At 52.0% G+C, this 23,786-nt stretch overlaps 8 protein-coding genes across 8 annotated transcripts; 2 read left to right on the forward strand and 6 right to left on the reverse strand.

Moving 5' to 3' along the window:
* Nucleotides 1-1,288: 1,288 nt before the first annotated feature.
* On the reverse strand, nucleotides 1,289-3,604 carry B0H65DRAFT_26329 (UV radiation resistance protein and autophagy-related subunit 14-domain-containing protein). Its single transcript, XM_062822646.1, has 2 exons — nucleotides 2,679-3,604; nucleotides 1,289-2,608 (listed from the first exon to the last, which is right to left on the reverse strand). Exons 1-2 carry the CDS (start codon nucleotides 3,235-3,237, stop codon nucleotides 1,539-1,541), a joined length of 1,629 nt encoding a protein of 542 aa, XP_062686214.1. The 5' UTR covers nucleotides 3,238-3,604; the 3' UTR covers nucleotides 1,289-1,538.
* A 463-nt stretch (nucleotides 3,605-4,067) lies between these two features.
* Nucleotides 4,068-5,316, forward strand: B0H65DRAFT_26340 (uncharacterized protein). The gene has a single exon (XM_062822650.1). It carries the CDS (start codon nucleotides 4,158-4,160, stop codon nucleotides 5,100-5,102), a length of 945 nt encoding a protein of 314 aa, XP_062686215.1. The 5' UTR covers nucleotides 4,068-4,157; the 3' UTR covers nucleotides 5,103-5,316.
* A 1,407-nt stretch (nucleotides 5,317-6,723) lies between these two features.
* On the reverse strand, nucleotides 6,724-8,563 carry B0H65DRAFT_416788 (major facilitator superfamily domain-containing protein; the record flags this gene model as incomplete). The annotated part of the gene is made up of 3 exons (XM_062824055.1): nucleotides 6,724-8,045; nucleotides 8,107-8,415; nucleotides 8,506-8,563. The coding sequence occupies 3 exons, from the start codon at nucleotides 8,561-8,563 to the stop codon at nucleotides 6,724-6,726; spliced, it is 1,689 nt and encodes a 562-aa protein (XP_062686216.1).
* Nucleotides 8,564-10,645: 2,082 nt separating this feature from the next.
* B0H65DRAFT_504839 (uncharacterized protein) lies at nucleotides 10,646-13,311 on the forward strand (the record flags this gene model as incomplete). The annotated part of the gene is made up of 5 exons (XM_062827948.1): nucleotides 10,646-10,972; nucleotides 11,027-11,568; nucleotides 11,623-11,945; nucleotides 12,017-13,117; nucleotides 13,202-13,311. 5 exons carry the CDS (start codon nucleotides 10,646-10,648, stop codon nucleotides 13,309-13,311), a joined length of 2,403 nt encoding a protein of 800 aa, XP_062686217.1.
* Nucleotides 13,312-13,332: 21 nt separating this feature from the next.
* Nucleotides 13,333-15,227, reverse strand: B0H65DRAFT_563124 (uncharacterized protein; the record flags this gene model as incomplete). The annotated part of the gene is made up of 3 exons (XM_062830224.1): nucleotides 13,333-14,375; nucleotides 14,498-14,904; nucleotides 15,048-15,227. 3 exons carry the CDS (start codon nucleotides 15,225-15,227, stop codon nucleotides 13,805-13,807), a joined length of 1,158 nt encoding a protein of 385 aa, XP_062686218.1. The 3' UTR covers nucleotides 13,333-13,804.
* Nucleotides 15,228-16,504: 1,277 nt separating this feature from the next.
* On the reverse strand, nucleotides 16,505-18,902 carry B0H65DRAFT_504840 (uncharacterized protein; the record flags this gene model as incomplete). The annotated part of the gene is given in 7 exon segments (XM_062827949.1): nucleotides 16,505-16,580; nucleotides 16,593-16,668; nucleotides 16,678-16,777; nucleotides 16,793-17,473; nucleotides 17,544-17,690; nucleotides 17,830-18,658; nucleotides 18,811-18,902. Coding segments are annotated over 7 exon segments (2,001 nt in total).
* Nucleotides 18,903-19,880: 978 nt separating this feature from the next.
* On the reverse strand, nucleotides 19,881-21,192 carry B0H65DRAFT_26568 (uncharacterized protein). Its single transcript, XM_062822680.1, has 3 exons — nucleotides 21,062-21,192; nucleotides 20,166-20,984; nucleotides 19,881-19,920 (listed from the first exon to the last, which is right to left on the reverse strand). The coding sequence occupies exons 1-2, from the start codon at nucleotides 21,101-21,103 to the stop codon at nucleotides 20,310-20,312; spliced, it is 717 nt and encodes a 238-aa protein (XP_062686220.1). The 5' UTR covers nucleotides 21,104-21,192; the 3' UTR covers nucleotides 19,881-19,920; nucleotides 20,166-20,309.
* Nucleotides 21,193-21,415: 223 nt separating this feature from the next.
* B0H65DRAFT_449889 (uncharacterized protein) lies at nucleotides 21,416-23,189 on the reverse strand. Its single transcript, XM_062825978.1, has 3 exons — nucleotides 22,981-23,189; nucleotides 22,321-22,723; nucleotides 21,416-22,254 (listed from the first exon to the last, which is right to left on the reverse strand). The coding sequence occupies exons 1-3, from the start codon at nucleotides 23,038-23,040 to the stop codon at nucleotides 21,686-21,688; spliced, it is 1,032 nt and encodes a 343-aa protein (XP_062686221.1). The 5' UTR covers nucleotides 23,041-23,189; the 3' UTR covers nucleotides 21,416-21,685.
* Between the last annotated feature and the right edge of the window lie 597 nt (nucleotides 23,190-23,786).

Below are 23,786 nucleotides of genomic sequence, written 5' to 3' on the forward strand. Positions count from 1 at the left end.
CACCGTTCGGCTCTGCAACAACCAAATCTTCAAACTTCAAACTTCAAATCTTCAAAAAAAAAAAAAAAAAAAGCAGTGACAGCAGAACCGAACGAAAAACCAAAACAACATGTCGAGACTCGCATCAAAAATCATCAGCTTGTCGAGACATCAACAACGACGTCCTCAAACTTCAGACTCGGGATATCAGCAACTTGTGACATGTTCAGGACTGCAGACAACCAAACCAACTTTCAAAGTTCCATTCAAACCAAAGGAGCAAGCAGTCAGAACAAAAACCCCCGAATCAACCATGTCTCGACTCGCAACTTGAAAAACCGTGAACAATCTTCAAACTCAATTCACAATGTCGAGACATGACGATTCACCTCTTTGCATGCCTGGTCAAAAAACCAAAACACACAATGTCGGACCAGCAGCAAGCAAAGCAAATTTTGTGGCATGGATTAATGCCTGCGATTCGACAGCTACGGGTAAGTTTCATTATCTTTTCCTGGACTCAATGATCAGACATGCTAACGGTGATAACAGGACTCGATGAAACAACCAAATTGAACCACTTACTCAAATTCAAATCACTCATATCACTCATTCACGTCGAGCAATCCCCAAGCACCTGCAGTTGAGATCGGTACCCCGAAAAGGGGCTCCCCAAAGAAAGGGAAAAAAATACCAGATGGTCCAAAGCGAACTCAACGATAGATTGCAGTAAGTCCTTCCTCCTCTCTGCATCTTCGATATGGCAATGACAGTGACTGACATTCGTGTTTGCAGAACCAGAAACCAAAAACCAAAACATACATGTTGAGTTGGACCATCAACACCTGCGATTCGATAGCACCGGGTAAGCTTTCTCTCTCTCTCTCTCTCTCTCTCCCATCTTCCTCTCGTGCAACTCAAAGATCAGACAAGCTAACCATCCATGATAACAGGACTCGATGAAACAAAACCAAACCAGATTGAACCAAACCACTTACTCAAATCACTCAAATCACTCAAATCACTCATTCACATCGAGCAATACCCAGCTGTCGAGATCGATACCCCAAAAGGGGCTCCCCAAAGCAGGGAAAAGATGGTCCAATAAGCGAACTCAACGATAACTTGGACCATCAAGATGAATGCATAAATTGCATTCGAGAGCAAAGCTTGACGAAACACCGAAGAAAAAAGTTAAGTTCATGGCATCAACTCATTGATACACGGGGCAGATGGCTAACGGCTTCGATCATTACAGATTCGTGTTGTTTTATGTTGAGTTGGCCTGTCCAGATTGTAAAATCAGCAACACTCAACAGACTGTTAATGTATGTGCTGCTCTGCTTGTCTATGTATTGTCTATTGTGATTATGTACTGACTTGGTTGTCTGTGACAGAAAGCCGAAAATTTGCTGCTGCAAAGAACATTGAAACAAACCAACCAAACCAAACCAAACCTAAAAGGAACCAGAACGAGTAACGGACAATCACTCTTATTCATCCATGGCCACTCTCAATCATCCATGCCGGCATTGCGACAGAGCTCTAAACAACTCTATCTATCTACTCTTGAGCTTCGTCCAGCCACTCGTCCCTCTAGTACCGGCACTACCAGTACTCGTTCCAGCAGCAGCAGCAGCGTCGGTTGAGCCAGCCGCATTACCACTCAAACCAATACTTCTTTCTCTGGCAATGGCTCCCGACAAACCACCGGCACCAACAACAGTCGAAACAGATTCAACCCCGAAATCATCGTTCACCCGTCCGTCTCTACCACCAATCTCTTCTCTCCGACGACGTCGCTTAACCAAAATTCCAAGCCGACCGTCGTCGTGTTCGAAAGCATCGTCCAGCTCGTCACCCTCGATCTTCTCCCACTCCAACATCGGCGCCTCGTTAATCAACCTCTTCTTCAACCGATCCGACATCCGGTGCGGACTGGGGAGTCTGCACCTGTCCAGCCACTCCTTCCCCTCCAAACTCTCGAGGAAGTTGTGGATAGTCCCATGAGACCAGCGACCTATAACCAATCTCGGGTTGTTGTTCGCCGTCGCACTCTCTTCTGACGGTGTTGTCTCATTACCACCTTGACCACTGGGACTTGGACTTGGAAACATGTTCGGATCGACCGAGCGCCGATGGAGATTATCGCCAATCAACAACCGATACATATTGTGGCCCATGTTGCACAGCTCATCGTAGGTATCCCGCGAATCATTTAAACCAAATGGGAGCCCTTGCGTGCAACAGGCCCAGGCGATATTGTGGGCCAGCAAACAGACGGCTTCAATAAACATTCCGGCTGTCTGAGGGTCTTCCTTGACTAGAGCGGGCAACGGCTTTTCGATCCAGAGCGGACGGGGACGGTGGGGGAAAGATCTGGTTTTCTCAACATCGATCGGCGGTCCATCCAACCCGGGCTGCTGGTGATGACCAGATAACATGGCTGCCGGAAACGGCGGCTCCTCTAATTGATAAGACGCCTGCGGCCATAAAATTGTCGGTCGTGGGTAGTCTTGGTGTGGAAGTGTGATTTGTGAAGGAAGCCGAATGGCGAGATAATGGGAGGTCAGCATCACCAAATGAGTGATGTTGGCCAGGGAAGTGTTGATAACCTCGGGTGAGAGGCCTACAGAAAAACCAAAAAAAGTAAGTCAAGCTGACACTTGGGGATATTGGGAGAAAATGAGCTAACTCACTGTTTAGAGCATGCAAGTCGATAATCTCGACACCGCCGAGCTCATACCGTTTCGAAGAACCCTTGCGAATCTGCCGAAGACCAAACAATCTGGCAGCCTCCTCGCACAGAAACGATCTCGTCGACACCATGGTGTCAGCACAAGCAGCCCATTTGAATCTAATACGACGGATCGACTCCTGGGTCTCCTCCAGCTGGCGGTTCCGTCTCGCTGCAACACCAGTCGACATGGCCGATAAATCAGACTCCTTCCGGGCGAGAACATCCTTCTTCTTCTCGACCTCCTTCCTGGTCTGCTCGGTCTGTCTCTTCAAGCGCTCACACTGCGCCATAATCTCGGCGGTTCGAGCATTAGCGGCAGCCATTTCCGACTTGAGTCGGTCCAGGTAAGGCTTCTTGGATGCTTCCTCCTCTCCGACGGTGCGCTCTAACTCTTCGTTCTCGATCAGGGCTCGTGCGTTCTGCACTCGGAGTGGGTAAAGCCGATTGCGCGCATCAACAGCGCAGAGAAAAGGCACCCTTCCGTGATGGGAGCGGTCGCAAAGACTGCAACAAATCATTTTGAACAAGAACAAGAAAGGTGGCTTCGTCGAGGGATCCAAAGTGGTGAGTTTGATTGCGAAGAGGAAGAGGTTCCAACAGAGAGGCTAACTTGTGCTGGTGGTTATCGATGGAACAGATCTTCATCCAGACTCGACGATGGCATGACGAAACGGCCGATGTTTGCTGCCCGATACCGATACCGACGAACGGCGATGAAACAAGACGAACGCCGAGACGAATAATGGATCAATCAATCATCCAAAGAAAGAGAAGGGGTGTTGGTGTCCAAGAGGAGATGAACAAGATCAAAACCAAAGTCTCCAGCACACACAGTCACACACGCCCCTGGGCGTCATCCGAGGACCGGTCACCGGGATCATGTTTCGCAGGTAGTCACAGTCCTCGCCGAATCTGGTCTAGTGTCACGCCCTGGCCTGGCCCTGCCCCGGATTGGCGCGCAGCACAGGACCCACTTCCCGCTCCTGCCTAGCTCGACTGCCGCCCATCGCCCACGGCCCCTCTTTCAGAGCCTCCAGCGCCCTCCACTCGCTGTGATAGCGACTCCATTCGGCGGCTCTCGGTCTCACCATAGGTAACGTCCTCTCATCAAAGCGATCACAGGAAGGTCACAAGGAAGCGACGAGACGAGACCTCGACATCTTCGGCATCCGTCACACTTGCACAAAATTCGCAGTGTAGCACAATCCAATCGGCAACTCAACGGGCAGCAAATACATGATATCGGCCTAGTCAACATACAACTACCAAACAGATCTCTAAGAAGAAAGAGACACAAAAAAACATCAACAGCAAAGTGAAAGCGGCATCACTTGCGACAACTCATAAACAACAAAAAGAAAGAGCATAAACTGCCTTCCACTACACGCTTACCTGCGCCTTCCGTCCTTGTCCAGAAAACAAAACACAAACCAATAACATGGCATCTACCCCGCCTCAAATACGGCAAGGACGGCCAGAGTCGCCTGATTCCGATCTAAGCACCGCTTCTCCAGCCGGCAGCGAGCACAACCGGAGCTCTCACTTTGGCGAGGACGACTCCTTTGACCAAAACATCCAGTCACCTCAGTCGCCTCAGTCACCTCAGTCGCCTCAGTCACCTCAGTCGCCTCAGTCGCCTCAGCTCCTCTCGCCTCTCCAGCCAGTGCGCTCAATGCCCATCGTCCCCATCATGGACAGCAACAGCGGCAACTCAAGCGGCCCAGACAGCGACGACGACATGGCCAACAGCCCCAGTGACCACGGCAATAACGCAGAGCCGACAGTCACCCAATTCCAACAGGATCAAGCAAACCGCTCCTCCTCCTTCCTCCCTGCCACAGTTTTCCAAGGCAGTAACAACAACCATAACAACAACTCACAGCGCCCCCAGGTCAAGACTCCTGAGCCGCGCAACAACACCACCACTCCCACCAACGAACCGATTACCATCACCAACCAAAACAGTAACAACCAAGGCAACAATAACAACAGCCTCCATCAGACCCTCAACCCAATCAAAACCTCCATCAACCCAACCCCTCGAAACATCCTCGCCGCGCACACCCTCTCGTCGCCCAGCACCCCAGGAACCCTACCAAACTTCGACTGGGACGACTTCGTCACGCGCTACACCGAGTCTCTCTCAGCCGCCGACGCCCAAGAGCAAGAACTCCTCGAAGAGTTCCAGGAGCTGGTCCAGTACTTCAACGTGTGGGCCTCATCCTCATCGGCTCACGACACGGACCGCGCCGTCAAGCGCCTGCAGACGCGCGAGCGGTACGTGCGCCTCTCTGAACAGAATCTGGCGCAGAGGAGAAAGCATTTGACGGAGGTGGTGAGGGCTTTTCAGAGCGCGCTGGCGCTGTTGAGTCAGTCTTCTTGATGGATTTCATGGTTGAGACAAAAAGTAGTGGTTGATCTTATTTATGGTGGTGAGGGAGGAGGAGCGGAGCAGTATTAGCACATGACTGCTTCAACAGAAAACTAAAACAAAAAAAGAAAAAAAAGAAAAACTAAAGGCGTGGTCCCCGTGGCGGCTTTGACCGTGGGCCGGACTCATGCCGTGGTGGAGGGTAGTTTGGAAGAGGGGAAGGCGTGGTCCCAAAGGCGGCAAAGACCGTGGGCCGGATGCACGCCGTGGGAGGAGGAGTGTGAAGTGGGTTGTGTTTTTGTTTGCGTGTTTTTTTGGTTGTGTCTAGAGTAGTTGTAGATAGCCTGGCCTCCGGGCAGGTGGAGGGCCAAGGGCCCGACAGGTACGTTCTCTTCTTCACTTTCCCCTTTTTGTCTACCGCAGCTTGCTAACTCTTCTACATGTCAGGGACGGGGCCAAGGGGAACTTGGGGCCCAGGTACGTATCTTACTTTCCCTTTTCTTTTTTTGATCATGCAGGGACTAACTGTTCTACACACAGGAATGGGGATCGGGGCAGGGGGAGGGGGTGGAGGAGTAGATAGTGTGCGCATCATGTTACATGGTTTTTGTATGTTGGTGATGAGAAGAAGAAAGACAGGAGAAGAACGAGCATAAATTGCTTTGGAGCATAAAGTGCTCGAGAGGATGAGGTATTCAGGAGCGTAAAGATGATTCATGTAAAGAAGAGCATAAACTGCTCGGACTCGATTCATGTACAAAAGAGCCTAAAGCGCTAAAGCGCTCAGGAGCATAAATTGCTCAGAAGGCAGACAAGCGAGCATAAATTGCTCAGGAGGAGCTTGACAAGGATTGACACAGTTACTAGACAAAGTCAGTGAACTGATGAGCATCAGGGTGGAGGAGGAATTTCATGTGTGGCGAGTCTTTGTATACCAGGACAGAAGTCTGTTGAGAAGGACTGAGACAGTCACTTGACAAAGTCAGTGAGCTGATGATAGTGAAGGCGGAAAGATGTATTTTTTTTGTGTTGAGAATCTTTGTTATACCAGACAGAAGTCTGTGTGGATCATACAAGCAGAGTTGCTGCGGGAGAGGATACTGGGGAGAAGCAAGGTCTTCACTGCTGGGTGATAATGATGGTAGATGGATGACGATGATGATGGTGGTGGTGGTGTTGGTAGCGGTTGTTAAACCGAGTGCTTTAACAGCTATGGGCAGGCCTTGGAAGTCACGATACAATCAGGTATTCGGGGTGGTGGATGAGGGTCCAAAACGTTAACACATTTCTTTTGTTTCTCACAACTGTTCCAAGTGACTTGTGACATTTTCACCCACCAGTGATGTGACTTCCCAAATGACGCATCTGTTCTTACGATTGACCGTGACCATGTGTTCCATGCCGACGAGTATCTGGCATTTTCGATCAACAGATGTCACGTCCTGCCCCTGCATAGGCCACAAGGTGATTTGACATGACGAAAAAGACCAATAACATCCACAGCACACGGGTATCATGAGAAGCAACGCCTCTTCCATGCCATGCTCAATAACCAAGAAACTTTTCAGGCTCGTGTCCCTCTGCGCACCAATCATGATATCCAACTCCTCATGAACATCCAAGGCATCACCACTCATCTCGTCTCCTGCGCATCCCTCTTCACCGTCCCATACCCCCTATCCATAGCCGAACCGGCCCTCGACCCCTGGGAGTCCAATATCAACGTACTCTCCTCATCCACCTCTTCTTCCCCCTCACCCTCCTCCTCCCCCTCAGAATCCGTCTCCAAACTCCTCGTCGGCCCCTCCCCCTCCACAATCCACCAACTCGGCACTGCCCCGACCGCCGCCACCAGACTCAAAAACCACCAAGGCGCAACGATATAATCCCTTCCCGTCACTCCCCAAGTAAATATCGCTCCCGCCACCGCGGGACCAATCGCCCTTCCCAAACCCGAGAAAGTCGTCGCGAACCCGTTTAACGTTCCTAGGATTCTTAGCGATGAGGCCGAGTTGGTTAACAAAATCGTCGTGCAAGGGAAACCGATGATGACTGCGACTCCCTTTATCAAGATGAGAGTGAGGAAGACGGCGTAGCGCGTGTGCGTGTCTTCGATCAAGGCTGTGTAGGGGGTGAGTAAATAAACGAGGGGGAAAAGGAGGGTGGCGGCGCGGTAACAGCGCAAAACGCCGAAGCGGGCGCAGAACCAGGGAAACAGGAAGAACTGGACGACGCCGCACGCGATGCCGTACACGGTGTAAATGGTGCCGATTTTGGAGGTGCTGAGACCGAAGCCGCCGGTGAATTTGAAGGGGAGGTGGGTGTTGGAGGGGTTGCGGTCGTGCGGGGAGACGAGCGGGTAGTTGAGGAAGACGGGGAGGACTTGGTCGAAGGCCACCGAGTGTAAGGCCAAAAAGGTGTAGGAGGTTAGGTTGATTATGGTTTGCGGGGTGAAGATCTCGCGGAGGGTGGGGGGGTCGGTTTCCACTGAGGATATTATGGAGGTGGGAGAGAGAGAGGATTGAGCGAGGAGGGGGGCGGAGGCGCCGTCGTCGACGAAGGAGTGTCGTCTGTTGTTGTTTCGGTGGTGGTGGTGGTGGTGATGACCGGAGCGGCGTTTAAAGGGGCGAGTGAGTTTCTCGCCGAGCACCAAACCCCAGTCTCGATGGCCGCGCCGACTTTCGAGCGTTTCGCGCAGGAAGAGGAGGCCGGTCATGAGGGACATGAAGAAGATGACGCAGGCGACGATGTTGGGGAGCGCGAATGGGTATTTCTTGAAGAAGTCCATGTTGCCGAAGAGGGAAGGGTATTGCTCGGCGGGCTGGGCGAAGAAACCGCCAAAGGCGGGGCCGAAGACGCTGCCGATGGACCAGACGAGGGGCATGAGGGAGAAGGCTTTGGGCTGGAGTTCTTTCTCGGGAACCATTTCTGCTACCATTGTTCGGAGGATGCCGACTGTACACACCTCATGTTAGCTTTTTTTTTTTTTTTTGAGGATGCCCGGGTTTTTTCTTACCATTTCCGTTACCCGCTCCCATGATAAACCGAACGGTAATAGCCATGGTGAGACTCGTCGACAAGCCCCATACGATGAAGCAGATCATGGTGCTCGTGAGACCGATGAGGATGATGGGCTTGCGGCCAAACCGGTCAGACGCTCTCCCCCAAGGCACGGCGGCCATGCTCTGAGCAACTGAGAAGATGGACCCTGTGAAGCCGGCCCATTTCGCCACCTCGTTCTTCGGAACCCCGAAACTCTTGATCATCTCGGGGAGGTAAGGGTAGATGGATGTTGCGGCCAGTGGCTCGGCGAATCTGGCGACGGCTGTGGGTTGATGTTATGTTAGCATAACGTTCACTCAAGTGAGATATGACTGTTTGTAACGGGATTTTCTATAAGTAGGATATTACTCACCCAGAATTGCCAGTTGTTGCTTGGGCAGTTTGGGGCCATCTTTGGTTTTGGTGACCATGATGGCAATGGCCTACTCTGTATATCTCGTAACTTATATTTTGAAGTGGAAACAAACGCAACGTTCAAGCAAAGAACACAAGCAAAGAAGAAGCGCCCGAGTCTACTATCTTATACGAGGTGGCGACTATGACTGGACTAGGTCGGCAGGATGGGTTGAAGGCTTGTCAGATCTTGACGCCCTTGAGATGACTGACGAAGGAGGGGCGGAAAGCGGCCGAGGAAGAGTGAAAATAAAATAAAAGACCAGAAACATGAACCCTTGACTCCGAAGAAGAAAAAACGTACGGTATTAGTCAAAAGAGGATCGCTGTTCACATGCGGCTTTATGCGGGACTAATAATGGGAGGTACGGACGGACGGGGTTCCTAGGTTCCATTACCCGCTAAAGGACCCTTGCCGAACCACTGAGAAAGCTGCCTGGAGTTCACCGTATCCCATTGTGCCCACCAATTCGTCCCTGTTGGAGTTCGTTCACTGCAAGGTACAAAGAATCTTTGGCTGGAGAATTCCACTCATGTGTGACTGTCCTTCCCTTCCTTCCGGGCCATGGAACACAATGGGCAAGGATTGTTTGAACCTCCTTCCAGTCTTATCAACATGTTCAAGCCGGTCTCGTGCTTCTGTCGAGAGTTGAATATCGACCACGACGGTGAGGTGTGGTGACTGTGGCTGTCGACCGGTGAGGAATCTGGACTGAGCATGTCAATATGTGTCAGAACTCACAAAACTCGGTTGAAGTTGTGAAGTAGTGCATGCATATTCCTCGCACCTTTCTCTGTCTCAGCAGTCACACGCACATAATCCTCGGGGAACCCGTCCCATTTCCGTTCCCCGACTGCGCCCGGTCGACGTCTGCTGTGTTAGTGTGTCCGATGCCGTGATCGGCCCTCGAGGAGGATCACAGGGTCGACGTTCACCCTCATCGGTCATTGGCTGCCACTGGAACGCTGGCTTACTTACATCCTACCTATACGCAGTACAACCTTCACCCTTCTATCAGTACAGCATCGTGACTTGGATCTAGCAGATGAGTCAACGTTATCCCCAAATCTGCAGGCGGTTACGGAACCCTTTCCCGCCCTTCAACAAGGGCGCCAAAGTCAACATGGCCACCAGACCTCGGATCTTACAGTTCGATGGCTTTAAAGTGATCTGATGGTAGACGGACAGTTCAACTTCGGTCGGCGGAAATATCAAATTTTCGGATCGTGAATTTTTTTCGGTTGCGGATCGGCGTCAGCCAAAACGAACTGAAATCCAAAGCGGAATCCCCACTGCCCCGTCAGCAGCAAGCTCAACGGTCACTGTGCTACAGTGTAACGGCCACTATGATTTCGTACTGTATTTACATCGTGCGGGGAACCTCCAGACCGTGAGGGGTCACTGCTACGATATTAATTCCGGGCCAAGATTGTGCCGGTCAGCCCTGCAATGATAAAGTCCGAGGAATTGTTGCCGGCGATAATCAATGGAAAGACTTTTGACTCGGGCAACTCTTCAGTGATTGATAGGTGCACCAATACCGCAAGTGGATAGTGCGGCAGCTCCCGTGGCTGCAGGCGACTTTGTTAGCTTATGAGACCTCCCAATTGGTGGAGAGTCCTGGAGAATCACTTGTCACTGCAGTTAGTGGATCGTGAGGTTACGTTAGGTGAGGGGACTTGGTGACGACGTTGATCAGCCCAACTTCATTCTTTTCAACTCATCATCGTAAACTCCATCCATATTCATCGTGGCATGGCCAAATCCCATCATCTCCACTCCAAGGACATCCGATAAAGTGGTTGTAAGTGAGACCTCACACCCTCCCACCCTCAGCCGCCGACTACGTATCTACTTCTATCTATCGCTCAAACATTCCATCGTCCACTTCCCATCACACCCTCTCACGAGACCAATTTCTCTACATGAGCTTCAAGCCTCTCGCCCTCGGTCCGTGAAACCCATGGTTTACTTCCGATTGGATGTCAAGGACTCTTCTGCCGCTATTCACAACACCCTTTCGTTCAGCTACTGACTCTCAATCTGCAGTGTATCAACAGACTATCCAAGCATAAGTCTAGATTAAATAAGCTTCAACATGGGTACCGCCTTCGAGCATACCCCCCTCATCACCACGGTGGATGTGGAGGCTGCTCCTCGGCGTCGGTATTCTCACCATGTCTCCCGCCGATTCTTCACCATTTCTCTCTCATCCATCCTTTTTTGGTTCTCCCTGTTCTTCGTCGCCTCCTTCACTTTTCTTCCCCGCCCTTCGTCTTGGCCCGGCTGTGGTCATGGTCGAAGCAAAATAGACTACGAGCAGTTGCGCCAGCTACTTCTTGACACTCCCAGTAGCGAAAAGGCCGAGGAGTGGCAAAGATACTACACTGCCGGGCCCCATCTTGCTGGCAAGAACTACTCTCAGGTACCTTGGTCTTCCTCTCGAGAGTCTCAGGTCATATTCTAACCCGCCTTTTAGGCACTCTGGACAAAGGAAAAGTGGGAAGAATTCGGTGTTCAGTCACACATTGTCGACTATGAGGTTTATATCAACTACCCAGTCGACCATCGACTGGCACTCCTGAAGAAGGAGGACAAGGACAACTGGAAGGTATCATTTGAAGCCACTCTTGAAGAGGACATCCTCGACGAGGATCCGAGCACAAGCTTGCCCGACAGAGTCCCCGTCTTCCACGGTTATTCTGCCTCTGGCAACATCACCGCGCCCGTGGTGTATGTCAACTGTGGCACGTACCAGGATTTTGACGACCTGCTCAAGGCCAACGTCAGCCTTGCCGGGAAGATCGCCATTGCTCGTTATGGCCTCATCTTCCGTGGGCTCAAGGTCAAGAAGGCGCAGGAGTTGGGAATGATCGGCGTTATTCTTTACAGTGATCCCGGTGAAGATGGTGAAATGACTGAAGAGAACGGCTACGCTCCTTACCCCGAAGGACCAGCTCGCCAACCTAGCAGTGTCCAGCGTGGAAGTACACAGTTCCTCAGTGTTGCTCCAGGCGACCCGTAAGTCATTGTGTTTTCAGCAGTTGCATATAAGAAGGCTAACTTGAATGACAGGACAACTCCGGGCTATCCTTCCAAACCTGGTGTGCCTCGTGGGCCGGTTGATGGAGCTATTCCCAGCATTCCCTCGATTCCCATCTCCTACGCCGAAGCTCTTCCTATTCTCAAGGCCCTCAATGGCCATGGTCCCAAGGCTACGGATTTCAACAAGTGGTGGACTTACCGGACTGGTCTGGGCTACAAGGGTGTGGATTACAACATCGGACCGACGCCGGACGACGTTGTCGTGAACCTCTACAACGAGCAGGAATACGTTACTACTCCTCTGTGGAACGTTATTGGTATCATTAACGGTACCATTCCGGATGAGGTGATTGGTGAGTAAATATTCCCCTGGACTTGGTGGGAGATGTACCTTTGATAAGCCCGGTACTGATTTGTAGCATAGTTGTCGGCAACCACCGCGATGCTTGGATTGCGGGTGGTGCTGGTGATCCGAATAGCGGATCTGCTGTTCTCAATGAGGTCATCCGCTCCTTCGGAGAAGCTTTGCGTCTTGGCTGGAAGCCCTTGCGTACCATCGTCTTTGCCAGCTGGGATGGTGAAGAATACGGTCTTGTCGGATCAACCGAATGGGTCGAGGAGTATCTCCCTTGGTTGAGCCAAGCCAACGTTGCCTACCTGAACGTCGACGTCGGCGTCCGGGGCAAGGTCTTCTCAGCCTCTGCCGCTCCTCTCCTCAACAGCATCATCTACGCCGCCACCGGAGCCGTCGAGTCCCCCGACCACCCGGGCCACTCCATCCTCGAGAAGAACTGGGACAAGAAGATCAGCACCATGGGAAGCGGCAGCGACTTCACCGCCTTCCAGGACTTCGCCGGTATTCCCTCCCTGGACGTCGGTTTCAACGCCGCCAAAGACGCCCCGGTGTACCACTACCACAGCAACTACGACAGCTTCTACTGGATGAAGAAGTACGGCGACCCCGGCTTCGTCTACCACAGGACCATGGCCCAGATCTTCGGCCTCCTCATCGCCGAGCTCGTCGACCTCCCTGTCCTCGCCTTCAGCGCCGAGAGCTACGCCACAGCGCTGGACAACTACGTCACCCAGGTAGAGGACAAGCTCGACGCTGCGCTCCATCCCAAGGACAAGGAGATTGACATCTCTACCCTCACCGAGCAAGACATTTCCGAGATGCGCGGTAACCACTACAACACCACCACCACCAATGCTGTTACATCTTCAACCTCCAAAGCCGCCCTAGCCTTCCGCGACTCTCTCAAACGTCTCCACGACGCAGTCGGCAAGCTGACGGAAAAGGCAGCCCGCCTAGACGCCGAGGCAGAGGACCTCACGAGCCAGGCGCGCGAGCACATCCCGTGGTATCACTGGCACCAGAAGGTCAAGCTGTGGTATCAGATCCGCAAGGTCAATACCAAGTACAAGTACATGGAGAGGAACTTTTTGTTTAGCGAGGGTTTGGATGGGAGGCCGTGGTTCAAGCATGTGGTGTTTGCGCCGGGGTTGTGGACTGGGTATTCTGGAGGTATGTTTCTCTTTGCTCCCTTTTGGGTGATGATGTTGATGATATGTGATGATGATGATGATGCTGACTGATTTGATTGTATAGCGGTGTTCCCTGGTCTTGTGGAAAGCATTGATGCGAGGGATTGGATTAATGCTGAGAGATGGGTGGATATTATTGAGGCTTGCATTGGAAACGCAGCGAGGAAGTTGTGAGATGGTGGTTGGAGAGAAGAAGGCAAGTAAGTGGAAGTTGGATAGCTCCAGGCTTGATGCATGTGAGCGTCATGTCCATTGAACATTTAGCGAACACTTCACTTTTACACATCTAGGTATTGAAATGAGAGCCACCCGTTCTAAAAGAATTTTACTCTCATTTACAATATATCAGGTCTCTGAGGCCAACCCATGAGTTCCGCGATTTCTTCAACTAAACATCGGAAATATTCGCCAACTATGAGTTACTCAGCAAGCACACTGAGAGTTTATCCCCGTTATTATCGCTGTCGTTATATATCCAACTTGCCGACCACCCACAACCCAAAAAAAGACAAGAGAACTTCCCCTGAAGTGAAGAAAAAACCCCCGCCATCAAACCCTATCAACGCTTTATTCCAATCCAAACACAGCGTTCCCCCCGAATTTCCTTCCTTTCCCTTCCCCGAAAAGCCACATCCGCCGTCATCGCCTATCCTCGTCTACGAGCTATTCACTGCAACTCCGCCGGCACCTGCCCCCGATACGTCGGCACAGGCGGCGTCGGAACAACAGGCGACACAGCCTGCGGCTGTTGAAACTGCGTATAATTTGTTCCTCCCGTGGTCTGCGGTGATATCGGTGAGTGAAGAACCGATCCCTGCCCTTGAGGTGGCTGATACGCTTGGTACTGTCTCTGTTGCTGTTGGTGCTGTTGGTGCTGTTGCTGGGGGTACGGCTGTTGCGGGACGTACGGTTGCTGTTGCGGACTGCTAGATACCGGGGTGTAAGCCGGCGCTGGGCTTGGGACTGGCGACTGCTGGTTCTGGCTGTGATGAGGGACGGGAATCGGTGTTGAGTCGATTTCTTGGTGGTGGTGGTAGGGGAGTTTCTCGTTGACGTTGGGGATGGCGGCGGCGGCGGCGGCGGGAGTGACAGCGGGGACGGGAGAAGAAAAGAGGACAGTGTTACTGTTGCCGCTGCCACTGGATGGCGAGGATTTGACGGGTTTGCTGTGTAACCCGGCGGCGCGGTGGCGGTGGAGGAAGACGGAGTGGATGATGAGGGAGATGAGGTGGAGGATGCTGTGTTTGGTTTTATCTGTTAGCGGGAAGAGTTTGTGACGAACGGGGTGGTGGTGTGATTTGTCAGGAATGGGAAAGGAAGAACAACGGAGGTGAAGAACGGATACAACGAGAAAACTCACAACTCAACCCCCCCCAAAGCAGCAGCAGCAATAACACAAATAGGCGCCACCAACGTCGCCACAACCTCGTCCTCATATCCACGACCACTGATCGCACTCCTCCCATTCAGTGCCTTCTTCCCTCCAGCAAAAGCAGCAGCCAAAACCCCATAGTCATAAGAGTCATATGAGTCTTCAGGGGTGAAATCGTCATAATAAGGATCAACAGTCGGAATCGATTCTGAACTAGACGTCCAAAGCGTGAAGAACCAAATGATCTCCGAAGCCAGCAGCGCGAAGGAGGCGAGCCATAGCACCAAAACAAAAATGTCGAGGGCGAGGACGGCCCAGTAATTGTAGGCTTTTGGGCCGGGGGTGCTGAAGCGGCAGACGAGGTGGTAGGTTGATGATAGGAGGGTTATAATGGCCTGTTTTTATTCCACGAAAGGGAGGGGGATGGATGGGTTAGTGGTGAGTTGAGATAAGGGTGGAAAGGGGGAGGACTTTTGGATGGTTTAGACGTGGGTATGGGTATGGGGATGGATGAACAAGTTGAGGAGGAAAGACGTACAACTGCGAGGATAAAGACGTCCCCATCAAAGGCGAAGATGTGAACACCGTAAGCAGAGAGACCGGCGATGAGAATGGCGATGATCAGTTGGACGATGCGGATGGCGATGAAACCTTTGGGGTAGAGAGGGATGTGCTCTCGTCCGGGAGCGCGGTCGGAGGAGTATTTGGAGTATGCCATCGTTGTTGTTGGGTGGGCTTTCGGGGGTGACTTGTTAAGCCTGTTGGTATTGTTCGTATTGTTGATGATGGCGAAGTCGGAACTACCAGAAAGACACGAGATAGATGATGCCCGTCAATAGCTTCTAGTGATGACGATGGAGGTGAGGATGCTCAACAGTCTACAAAACTACCGTCCTGATGCCCCAAAGAAAAGAAAAAAAGAAGAAAAAAGCATCCGAAACCCCAAGACAGAGAAACACCCAGACTTGAAGGTAATCACCCCCTTTTCAAATCACCGCCCAAGCCTCTCCTCCACCTTTTCTGGCTCTACCCTACTTACTCAGCTCCTCGATATCCTTCCTGCTGTATCCAACATGATATAATACATGTCTACCGCTCCGATATATGTGGCATTTCCGCTTCCGGGCACATCCATGCCAGAACAAGAGGATGAACCAAAGTCTGCCTTACGAGACAAAATAGTACCCAGAAGAGGACAGGCAGATCTCGAGAAAAAGGAATTTTGTGTACACCAACAGCTAGACAGACAGCCAGTTGATTCGCCGCCCAAAGAGAGTGTGGGTGTGTAAGTCCCGTCACGTCCGATTAAGCATTGCAGTGGTGCGGCTGAAGATGGAGAGCCGGCCCCAAGGGTCCCGAAGATGTCCAGCTGCGGGATGGTTTCAACGGCGGACCAATATGAGTGAGAAAAAGAAGAAGTCCGGCGGGTAGCTGCAGGGAGTATTCAGGGGAACAGGGGTAATAAATCAGGTATATATCGCGAAAATGATGCACTCTTTGTATATGCCGGGGTGGTCGATAAGTAGAGTGAGTGATATGTCGAGTAGAGTTGTTCTGGATAGCTGAACAAACTTCGGGTCTTCCTTGTCTGTTAACTTTCTCGTTCGCTGTCAGTTTAGCTTGGGAGCATACCTCTGCACACCATACCTTTCACCTCCCGTGTGTACCTACTCCCAGTACCATACTCACTTGAGTGACTCGTCTCTGTTGGTCTCGTGTAACTGTGGCTGTGGAAGCAAAACTCCCGGTATGCGCTTCACCAAACCGCCCACGACCCAGCAACTATACATGCCAATTTCCGCATTTAGCATCCGCCCATTACCTATTTGTACATGATGGGAGACACTTCATGTTCCTAAATGCCACGAGAGACACGCAGACAATGTCCTGGTCCTGACCACGAGCATGAGCCTGAGCATGAGCCTGAGCCCAGCCCCCTCCCCTTCCCGTCCACTGCTCTCAGTCGTCTTCTCCTCTGCCAGTAGCAGTTAGCAATTAACAAACCCCGCCCACATCATGAAACCCAACCAAGCCCAAATACTCCTCCGCCAACCTCCACCTACTCGACAATCTACTCAAACACCTCCCCACATCTTCCGCCGCCTGCATCACTCCCAAACCTCCTCCTGTACATCCATCCCCCGGGGATCCGTCCTCCCCTGACCCACCAGTCCCACCATTATCACCCCCCTCCTTCCACAACCACCTCAACGTCGCCAACCCGTTATACATCTCATCCAAACAAAGCGGACTAACCTTCGCCAAACCCTGCGGCAACATGACCGCATCCAACAACTCCATGCACAGCTCGCGGACGGCACCACTCGAAAGCGAGCGCAAGCCCGCCACGGACCGCACCTGCAGGGCATGCTGGTTGGCTGTCTTGGGTTGTAAGTTTTCGAATCCCCGGGCGCCGGACCCGTCGAGAAGGTTTTCCGGACAGCAGTGGATGTCGTAGAGGAGGAAGAGGGCGGAGTGGGTAAGACTTAGAGGGGGCAGGGAGAGGGGGTTTAGAGGTTGGGGTTGGGGAGATATTAGGGAAGAAGAGAAATCGAAAGGGGAGGTGAGGAGGGAGGGGGAGGAAGGGTTGTGGTAAGGGGGGTTGAGAGGAACGGAGTTGGAGGTTAGGAAGTGCCAGTTCGGCGGGGGTGGGGATGTTGATGAGGTTGATGATGTTGATGTGTTGTTGGACTGGGTGCGTGTTAAGCTGCCGAGGCTGGGGAGGAGTTCTTGTTGGATTAAAGTGCTGAAGGAGGTGAGGGTGTTGATGAGGTCGTCGACTTCGTTGATGTCGAAGGGGTCGGTGTCGCCTCCTAATTGCTGGTTGCGTAGGGTGGTTCGGATGTGGGTTATGGTTCTGCTGACGAGCATGGATGATTGGACTAGGCGAGCGAATCGACCTTGTGGCTGCTCGAGAGGGGTGGTGATTCCTGCGCTGAGGGCGCGGCCTGGGTCTCCGTTGTCCTGTGTCAGGTAAATAAAAAGCGTTAGTTAGGCATTGGATGAAGAATAGATAGAAAATGAAAGTACTTGCCCAAGCGTCATCGTCCACAGGCAAAAGGTAGTGCTTCTCCGGCTCTGGCATCACAAACCGCTTCTTGTTTCCAAGACAGATCACCCTATCCAGGATGTAAATAGCCCACCAGACCCTTCTCCTTTCCTCAGACTCGGTCCAAGTCGTCTATCCCTAAATCAAAAAGGGCAGGTGTTATCCCGCCCCATCATAAAAAGTCAGCAAAACACTTGTAAAGTGTAATTCCACGACAGAACAGATAGATTCCCTCAAACAAAACAAGATAAGAAAAAAAAGAAAGACTAACCACAGCCCCCAAAACCGCCCAACTCTCCTTAAACCCCGGCAACCCACACATCTCCGCATACCTTGCACAGCCCGCCACACTCATCCACGCCGCCGGATATATCCCCTGCCCATATTCATACAACGCAACCAACACCATCCCCTGCAAACACAACAAACTCACACACCCTCCACTCTCCAACAACGCCAACAACCCCTTAGCCGCCGTATACAGCGGGTTATCCGCACTTTCCATCCCCTCCCGCGGCAGCGTAACGATGAGCTTCATCCCCAAGAACAACATGGCCAAGTCCGGCCCCGCTTCCCATAGAGTATGCCCCAGCGTCATGCGCTTCTTGGAGATGAAGGGGAACCAGCGATGCACGGTGTCGAAGTATTCGGCTGCGCAGTCTTGGACGGTGTTGCCGCGGCTGAGGATGTCGTAGACGTCGCGCGGGACGGCGACGGGTGGAGCGGGGATGGAGAGTTGGGCCCATTTGAAGACGTCGGTGTCGAGGAGGAGGGCGGAGGGGAAGCGGTTGGCGGAGCCGCCGGCTGGGAGCCAGAGGGGGCCGCGGGAGTTGATGACGGGTGGTGTTATCTGGTGTTGCTGGGTGTTGACATTGTTGTTGTTGGTCTCTGGGGTGAAGATGTTGTTGTTGGGGGATGATGAGCTCGTGGTGGTGGTTTCCTTGCCAGCTAAGGCGAGTCGATTCTCGAGCTCGGCGAGACGGGCTTGTAATGCGGCTACATCACTTGCGGTGGGTGCGGATGGTGAGTCGCTGTAGTCGCATTGACGGTTCATCCTGGCACAAAGGCCACATGTTGGGACCGATTTGTCGCATTTCCTCCTTTGAATGAAGTCAGTAAGTGAATTGTGGCTGTGTGAGTGGTCCGATGCAGGGAAAAAGCTTAAAAATTCAGAGACGATGAATGGTATGAATGGTGATATCTTCGAAATCGGGCTTGTGTGATGGTGGATGAGGGCAAGTATCATTCGTACTTTTGCTTACGACAGTTGATGCACGCTTGGCTGGCTTTGGGCACTTGTAAGCTTACCAGTCCGTCTTCCCGCGGCTGTAGATTTAAAGCCATGATGGACCTGAGCAAGTCCTTGGGATAAACTTAAGGAAGCAATGATCAGTAATTGTAAAAGTGAATGTAAGAGATTTGCATCTTTGCAGCAAGTTGATAAGACAAGCCTCAAATAAAAGAGTGCTAAAGCATGTCTCGCCTGTGTATGAGATGTCTATAGTAGTGATCCATCTATCAGAACCGTCAGGGGTCAGGGACGTTCCCACACTCAAGCGCCTTGACAGTTGCCAAGACTTCCCGAGAATTGAGCTGACGACAACTTTTTGGCAAACGGACCTTTGAAACGAAAAGGACAAGTCTTCATTTGCCCATACCTCCACCAAATGAGGAGATAAAAGAAAAATAATTGTGGATTCAACATCAGCGTGCTTGAAACTATCAAGAGAGCACCCTTTTTCATGATATAATTGAGTTTCTTGATATTCGTCTTTCGTTTCGATAGTCTGTTTGTCAAAAAGTTGTGGTCAGCTCAATTCTCGGGAAGTCTTGGCAACTGTCAAGGCGCTTCAGTGTGGGAACGGTAAGTCTATAGCGAGTCAGGGATGACATGCTGACTAAGAACTCTATGCAAAGTTCGACAAGACAAGGGAGGGGTGGGGACATGAACCCACCCGACAACATATTCGTCTAGGGAGCGGGTATGGTGTGATCAAATTAGGCATCCATTTGGGGGTCCAGAGCATGCACGAAATACGTTCCACAAACGATGGTATAAGACACTGGTATTATGCCGTTGACGGGCTGGTCATCTACTTAAACGAGAATACGGACAGTAGTAGTAATGCCCCGAGATATTTACTTTCCATACGGGCGCAAAGACCATTTCCTCCAGACTGATGTATGTTCATCAAGACACATACACTTTGTTTAGGATCCAATGACCATGGACGGCGTCAATCTCACTCGATGCAATTTTACAGGCATCACGTTAGAGCTATGGCGCAAACCCGCGGCGATGTCGTAACCGTTACTGAACCAAATGTTTCGTGAGAACTTTCGTGTTCGACATGTCAAACATCTGTCTAACCGATCAGTCAGCGAAGTTCTCAACAGGGGTCTGAATACAAAAAGGTCCATGACTGATGCTTGAGCTTCAGAGAGAAGATTGTAACTCGACATGTTCCAGCTATCAAGACACTGCAGACCTTTTGAGGGGTCACAGCATCTCTGCCCGGATTTCCGACTAAGGATGACGATACGATATGGTTTTTCATCATGTGAAAGCATGCTGATGGGGGCAGTTATGATAGAGGAGGAACTTACTGTATCATTGACCAAGTCCCACGTATGAGCACGCAGGGACACCTAACTAGTTGCCCTGGTGGCCTGTCGTAGACTGCGTTGTGTGAGTTACCCCGCCAGCGCATGCTGTATCAAGAGAGTGCTGAAGCTATTCCATCTAGCTCTTCAATCATCATACGAAATCCGACGTCTCTGCATCGCTCTCTCATCGGAAGGCTGACCATGTTCTTCCTCTCCATAGTCCAAAGAAGCAAGTCCCTTGTCGACAACATCCCACGTTCGCTTGCGCAAATCGATCTGCTCACCTCCGTCAGGCCTGTTGTTGTTGTTGTTCTTCTTGCCTCCGCGACGCTTGTTCTTGCTCTTGTTGTTGGTGCTCTTCTTTTTCTTCTGCTGCTGCTGCTGTTGCTGCTGCGAAGGTCCCGCCCCCGCCACCGCTTCTCTTGGAGAAGAATCGACCTCGCCCTCCGAGAGCTGCTCCCCTATAGCACCCTCGATAACAACGACGCCGTCCGCCGCGGGATCCATGACCTTCTTGATCTTGGCAGACTCCCTCACACGACGCATGGCTTCGAGTTCCGAGTGCCGGAAGATGGCGATTTGCTCATCTGTCAGAGTCCGTTTGACGCCGTCGGGGTAATAGCCCAGGCCGTCATCGTCCTCGTCGTAACCTTCTTCGTACTCTTCGTAGTAATACTCCTCTTCGGCATTGCCGCTTTCCAGCCCCTCAGTTGCGGCGCTTGCAGCGACAACCGAGTCATCTGGACGAAGGAAGTGAGACTCGAAATGACCCGTAGACAGGTTGGAGAAGTGGGCTTCATGGAAAGCAAACATATCAGCCTGCAAGATTGATGATGTAACGCGTTAATGTCTGATCATCACCGACAATAGGAATCATGAAAGAAAAGGAAACATACCTCGCTGATTTGAGGCACCTTGAAGGGCAAAAGCGCTGCCATTATTACAGGCGCAGGCCAAACGGCCTGTTTAGCTGCTTTGCCTTGGTGGTGCTTGTTCGGTGGAAATCAGAGCGAACGACGGAGGGACAGGAAATGGGGAATGGAAATCAATTGGAAGCTCAAGCCAAGAAATGCTGGAGCTTCAGCTTTGCCGGCCGGCAAGTTGCAGACACGTCGTCACGTGCACCTTCAGAATGGCCGAGAAGCTATCAGCCACGTCGGTTTCAGCCACGCTGGTATCACCTCAGCCACGCCGGGGGCACCCTTGGCGGATGATGCCATCGCAAGTCTCTTTGTTTACTTGGATGTCGACTGCAATTGAAACCGAGCATCGTTTCAGAAAAGCAAGAATTTTCGCATGATCATCATATCGCTTTTGGTCTTTCATATCTGGCTGTTTTTCTGCCTTCTATTATCCTCTATCTATACACAGCAGGATGTGCGCCGCGTGTGCTCGTCAAGCATAAGTATCGTAGACCAAGCCAATCCCACATTGCCCAACTCAAGTGACGCCGCGCTATTCTAGCTAATCAAGATGGTGATATTATAATACGCAAGATGCATCAGAAAGTCCCAAGTCGCTTAGAACTTGTACACCTGATCGGCAGAGTAGCCGAGCTCCTTGAGGATACCGGACAGCTCGCCCTGGTCCCTGGGGCTCTTCTTGTTGCCGGAGATGGAGGTCATCATGCCAGGAGGGCCGCAGACGAAGACCTTGATATCCTCGTTCTTGGGCTCAGGAAGGACAGTCTTGAGGAGGTCCTTGTTGATGTAGCCCTTAGCACCGGTCCACTCTTTGGGAGGGTTGTCGAGGACGTAGAAAGCGCGGAAGCGCTGGGGGTAGTGGTTCTCGATGGTGGCGAGCTCGTGCTTGAGGAGAACGTCCTCCTCGCTGACGTTGCCGAAGACGAGAGTAACCTTGGTCTTGTCGTCGGGGTTGTTGAAGATGGCGCGGATGAGCTGGTACATGGGGGCGATACCGGTGCCGCCAGCAACGAGGGCGATGTGCTTGTGCTTGTTAGCCTCCCAGGGGTACTTGGGAAGAGGGCCCTTGATGTCGAGGCGCTGGCCGGGAGCCATATCATGGAGGTGGGTGCTCATGGGACCACCCTCGTACTTCTTGACCAGGAGGTCAATGTAGCCCTGGGCACCTGTTGCTCAGACGTTAGGTCAATGTATCATCGAAGGAACCAGTGAGTCAATGCGAAAATGCTTACTCTCGTCGCTGATGGGAGTGTAAGGCCTGAGGACAGCCTTCTCGGCATCGAGAGGCTTGAACTTGGTGAGGATAGCGCTGGCAACGTGGAGGCCAGACACCATGTCATCCTCGGGAAGTCTGAAGCGCAGGCGCTTGGTGTTGTGGTTGACCAGCTCAACCTCGTCGAGCTTGAGGCTAACCCAGCCCTGGTCGCCGCCGACGAAGGCCTTCTTGATCTCGCCGGGGGTGAGCTTCTCGGTCACCTCCTTAACGCTGGCCTCAGCCTTCTTGGCGGCACCAGAGCCGGAGAAGAAGTAGGCGCCGGCGCCGGCAATACCAACAGCGGCGGCGCCGAGGAGGATGGTGCTGCTGCTGCCGCCCTTGGAGGGCTCGGTCGCATAGGAGCGGCGGGTCTGGAAAGACTGCGATAGGGATGAGTGTTAGTTTAGTGACTTCTAGAAAGGCTGCTGCTTGTCCTTGGGGTCAATGGCAAGCGTTGCGTGAAGCTGTCGCATATGCTTGCGCTGCACGCCTACCCCAATTCTGCTCGAGGCGCATTCTCGATGCCGTATGCGCCCGACCACCAGAACTGCCCGTGACGGCAGGATTGTGTACCTCGACTCAGCAACACTTCCCGGAGCAAAAGCAAATTCGAAAGAAGAGAAGAGTGGTGGCTTACCCTCTTGATGGGGGCGACAGCCCGGAAGGCGGACCTGGTGCTAGCAACGAACAGACTCATTTTGACATGCAGTGTCTGGAAAGCAAGAATTGGAGGAAGGAGGGGACGGGAAGATCGGACGAGGTTCAGGTACGCCCGTGTTTTAGGCTGTAGTCAGTGCAGTCAGTGCAGTGCATAGAGGTCCCCGTACCTTTTTCAATCGCGGGTTCCGTTGGGGAGCGTGGGGAGCTTGGTTCGGGTGGCCCGGTGGGTCTTACGTCATGCAGCGATCTCCAGGCGTGATTGAAACCCCAAGTTCCAATCCCGTCAATCGGGTCTTTTTCCGCCGACGAGAGAAACGGGTTTGTCACGTTTGTCAGCTTCACCAGCTCCGCAACCGTTACTATTTGAAATCCGCGTCTTGACACCTTGTGTAAATACAGGGGATTTTCTGGGTATGGTTACCATCTTGGGCTGCCAACAAAAGGATGCGGAGATATCGGTGCAGTTCGGGGACTGGACTACCTTAACATGCTAATGTCCTAGTCTCTAGTGAAGTCCTGATTCTTGTTTTGACGCTTGCTCCTAGCATCTTGGCTCACTCATCATCTGCTGAGGCCGAAGGGAGTAAGTAGTCAAGGAATATGACAAATAACTTTTGAAGTTGTCCATCACGTAGAGCATCCGTAGCAGCGTATTAATTCTTTTGTTTGACCAGATCATGTTGTTAGTCTCTCCAACTTGTACACAGAACAACTGCTAGGATAATATGTGATGTCCAGGCTCGCTTTAGCTCCTCGTTTCCTGCCTCTCCCATTCTTGCTCCT

This window comes from Neurospora tetraspora (assembly GCF_033439725.1).
Source record: "Neurospora tetraspora strain CBS 560.94 chromosome Unknown B0H65scaffold_1, whole genome shotgun sequence".
Lineage (NCBI taxonomy): Eukaryota > Fungi > Ascomycota > Sordariomycetes > Sordariales > Sordariaceae > Neurospora > Neurospora tetraspora.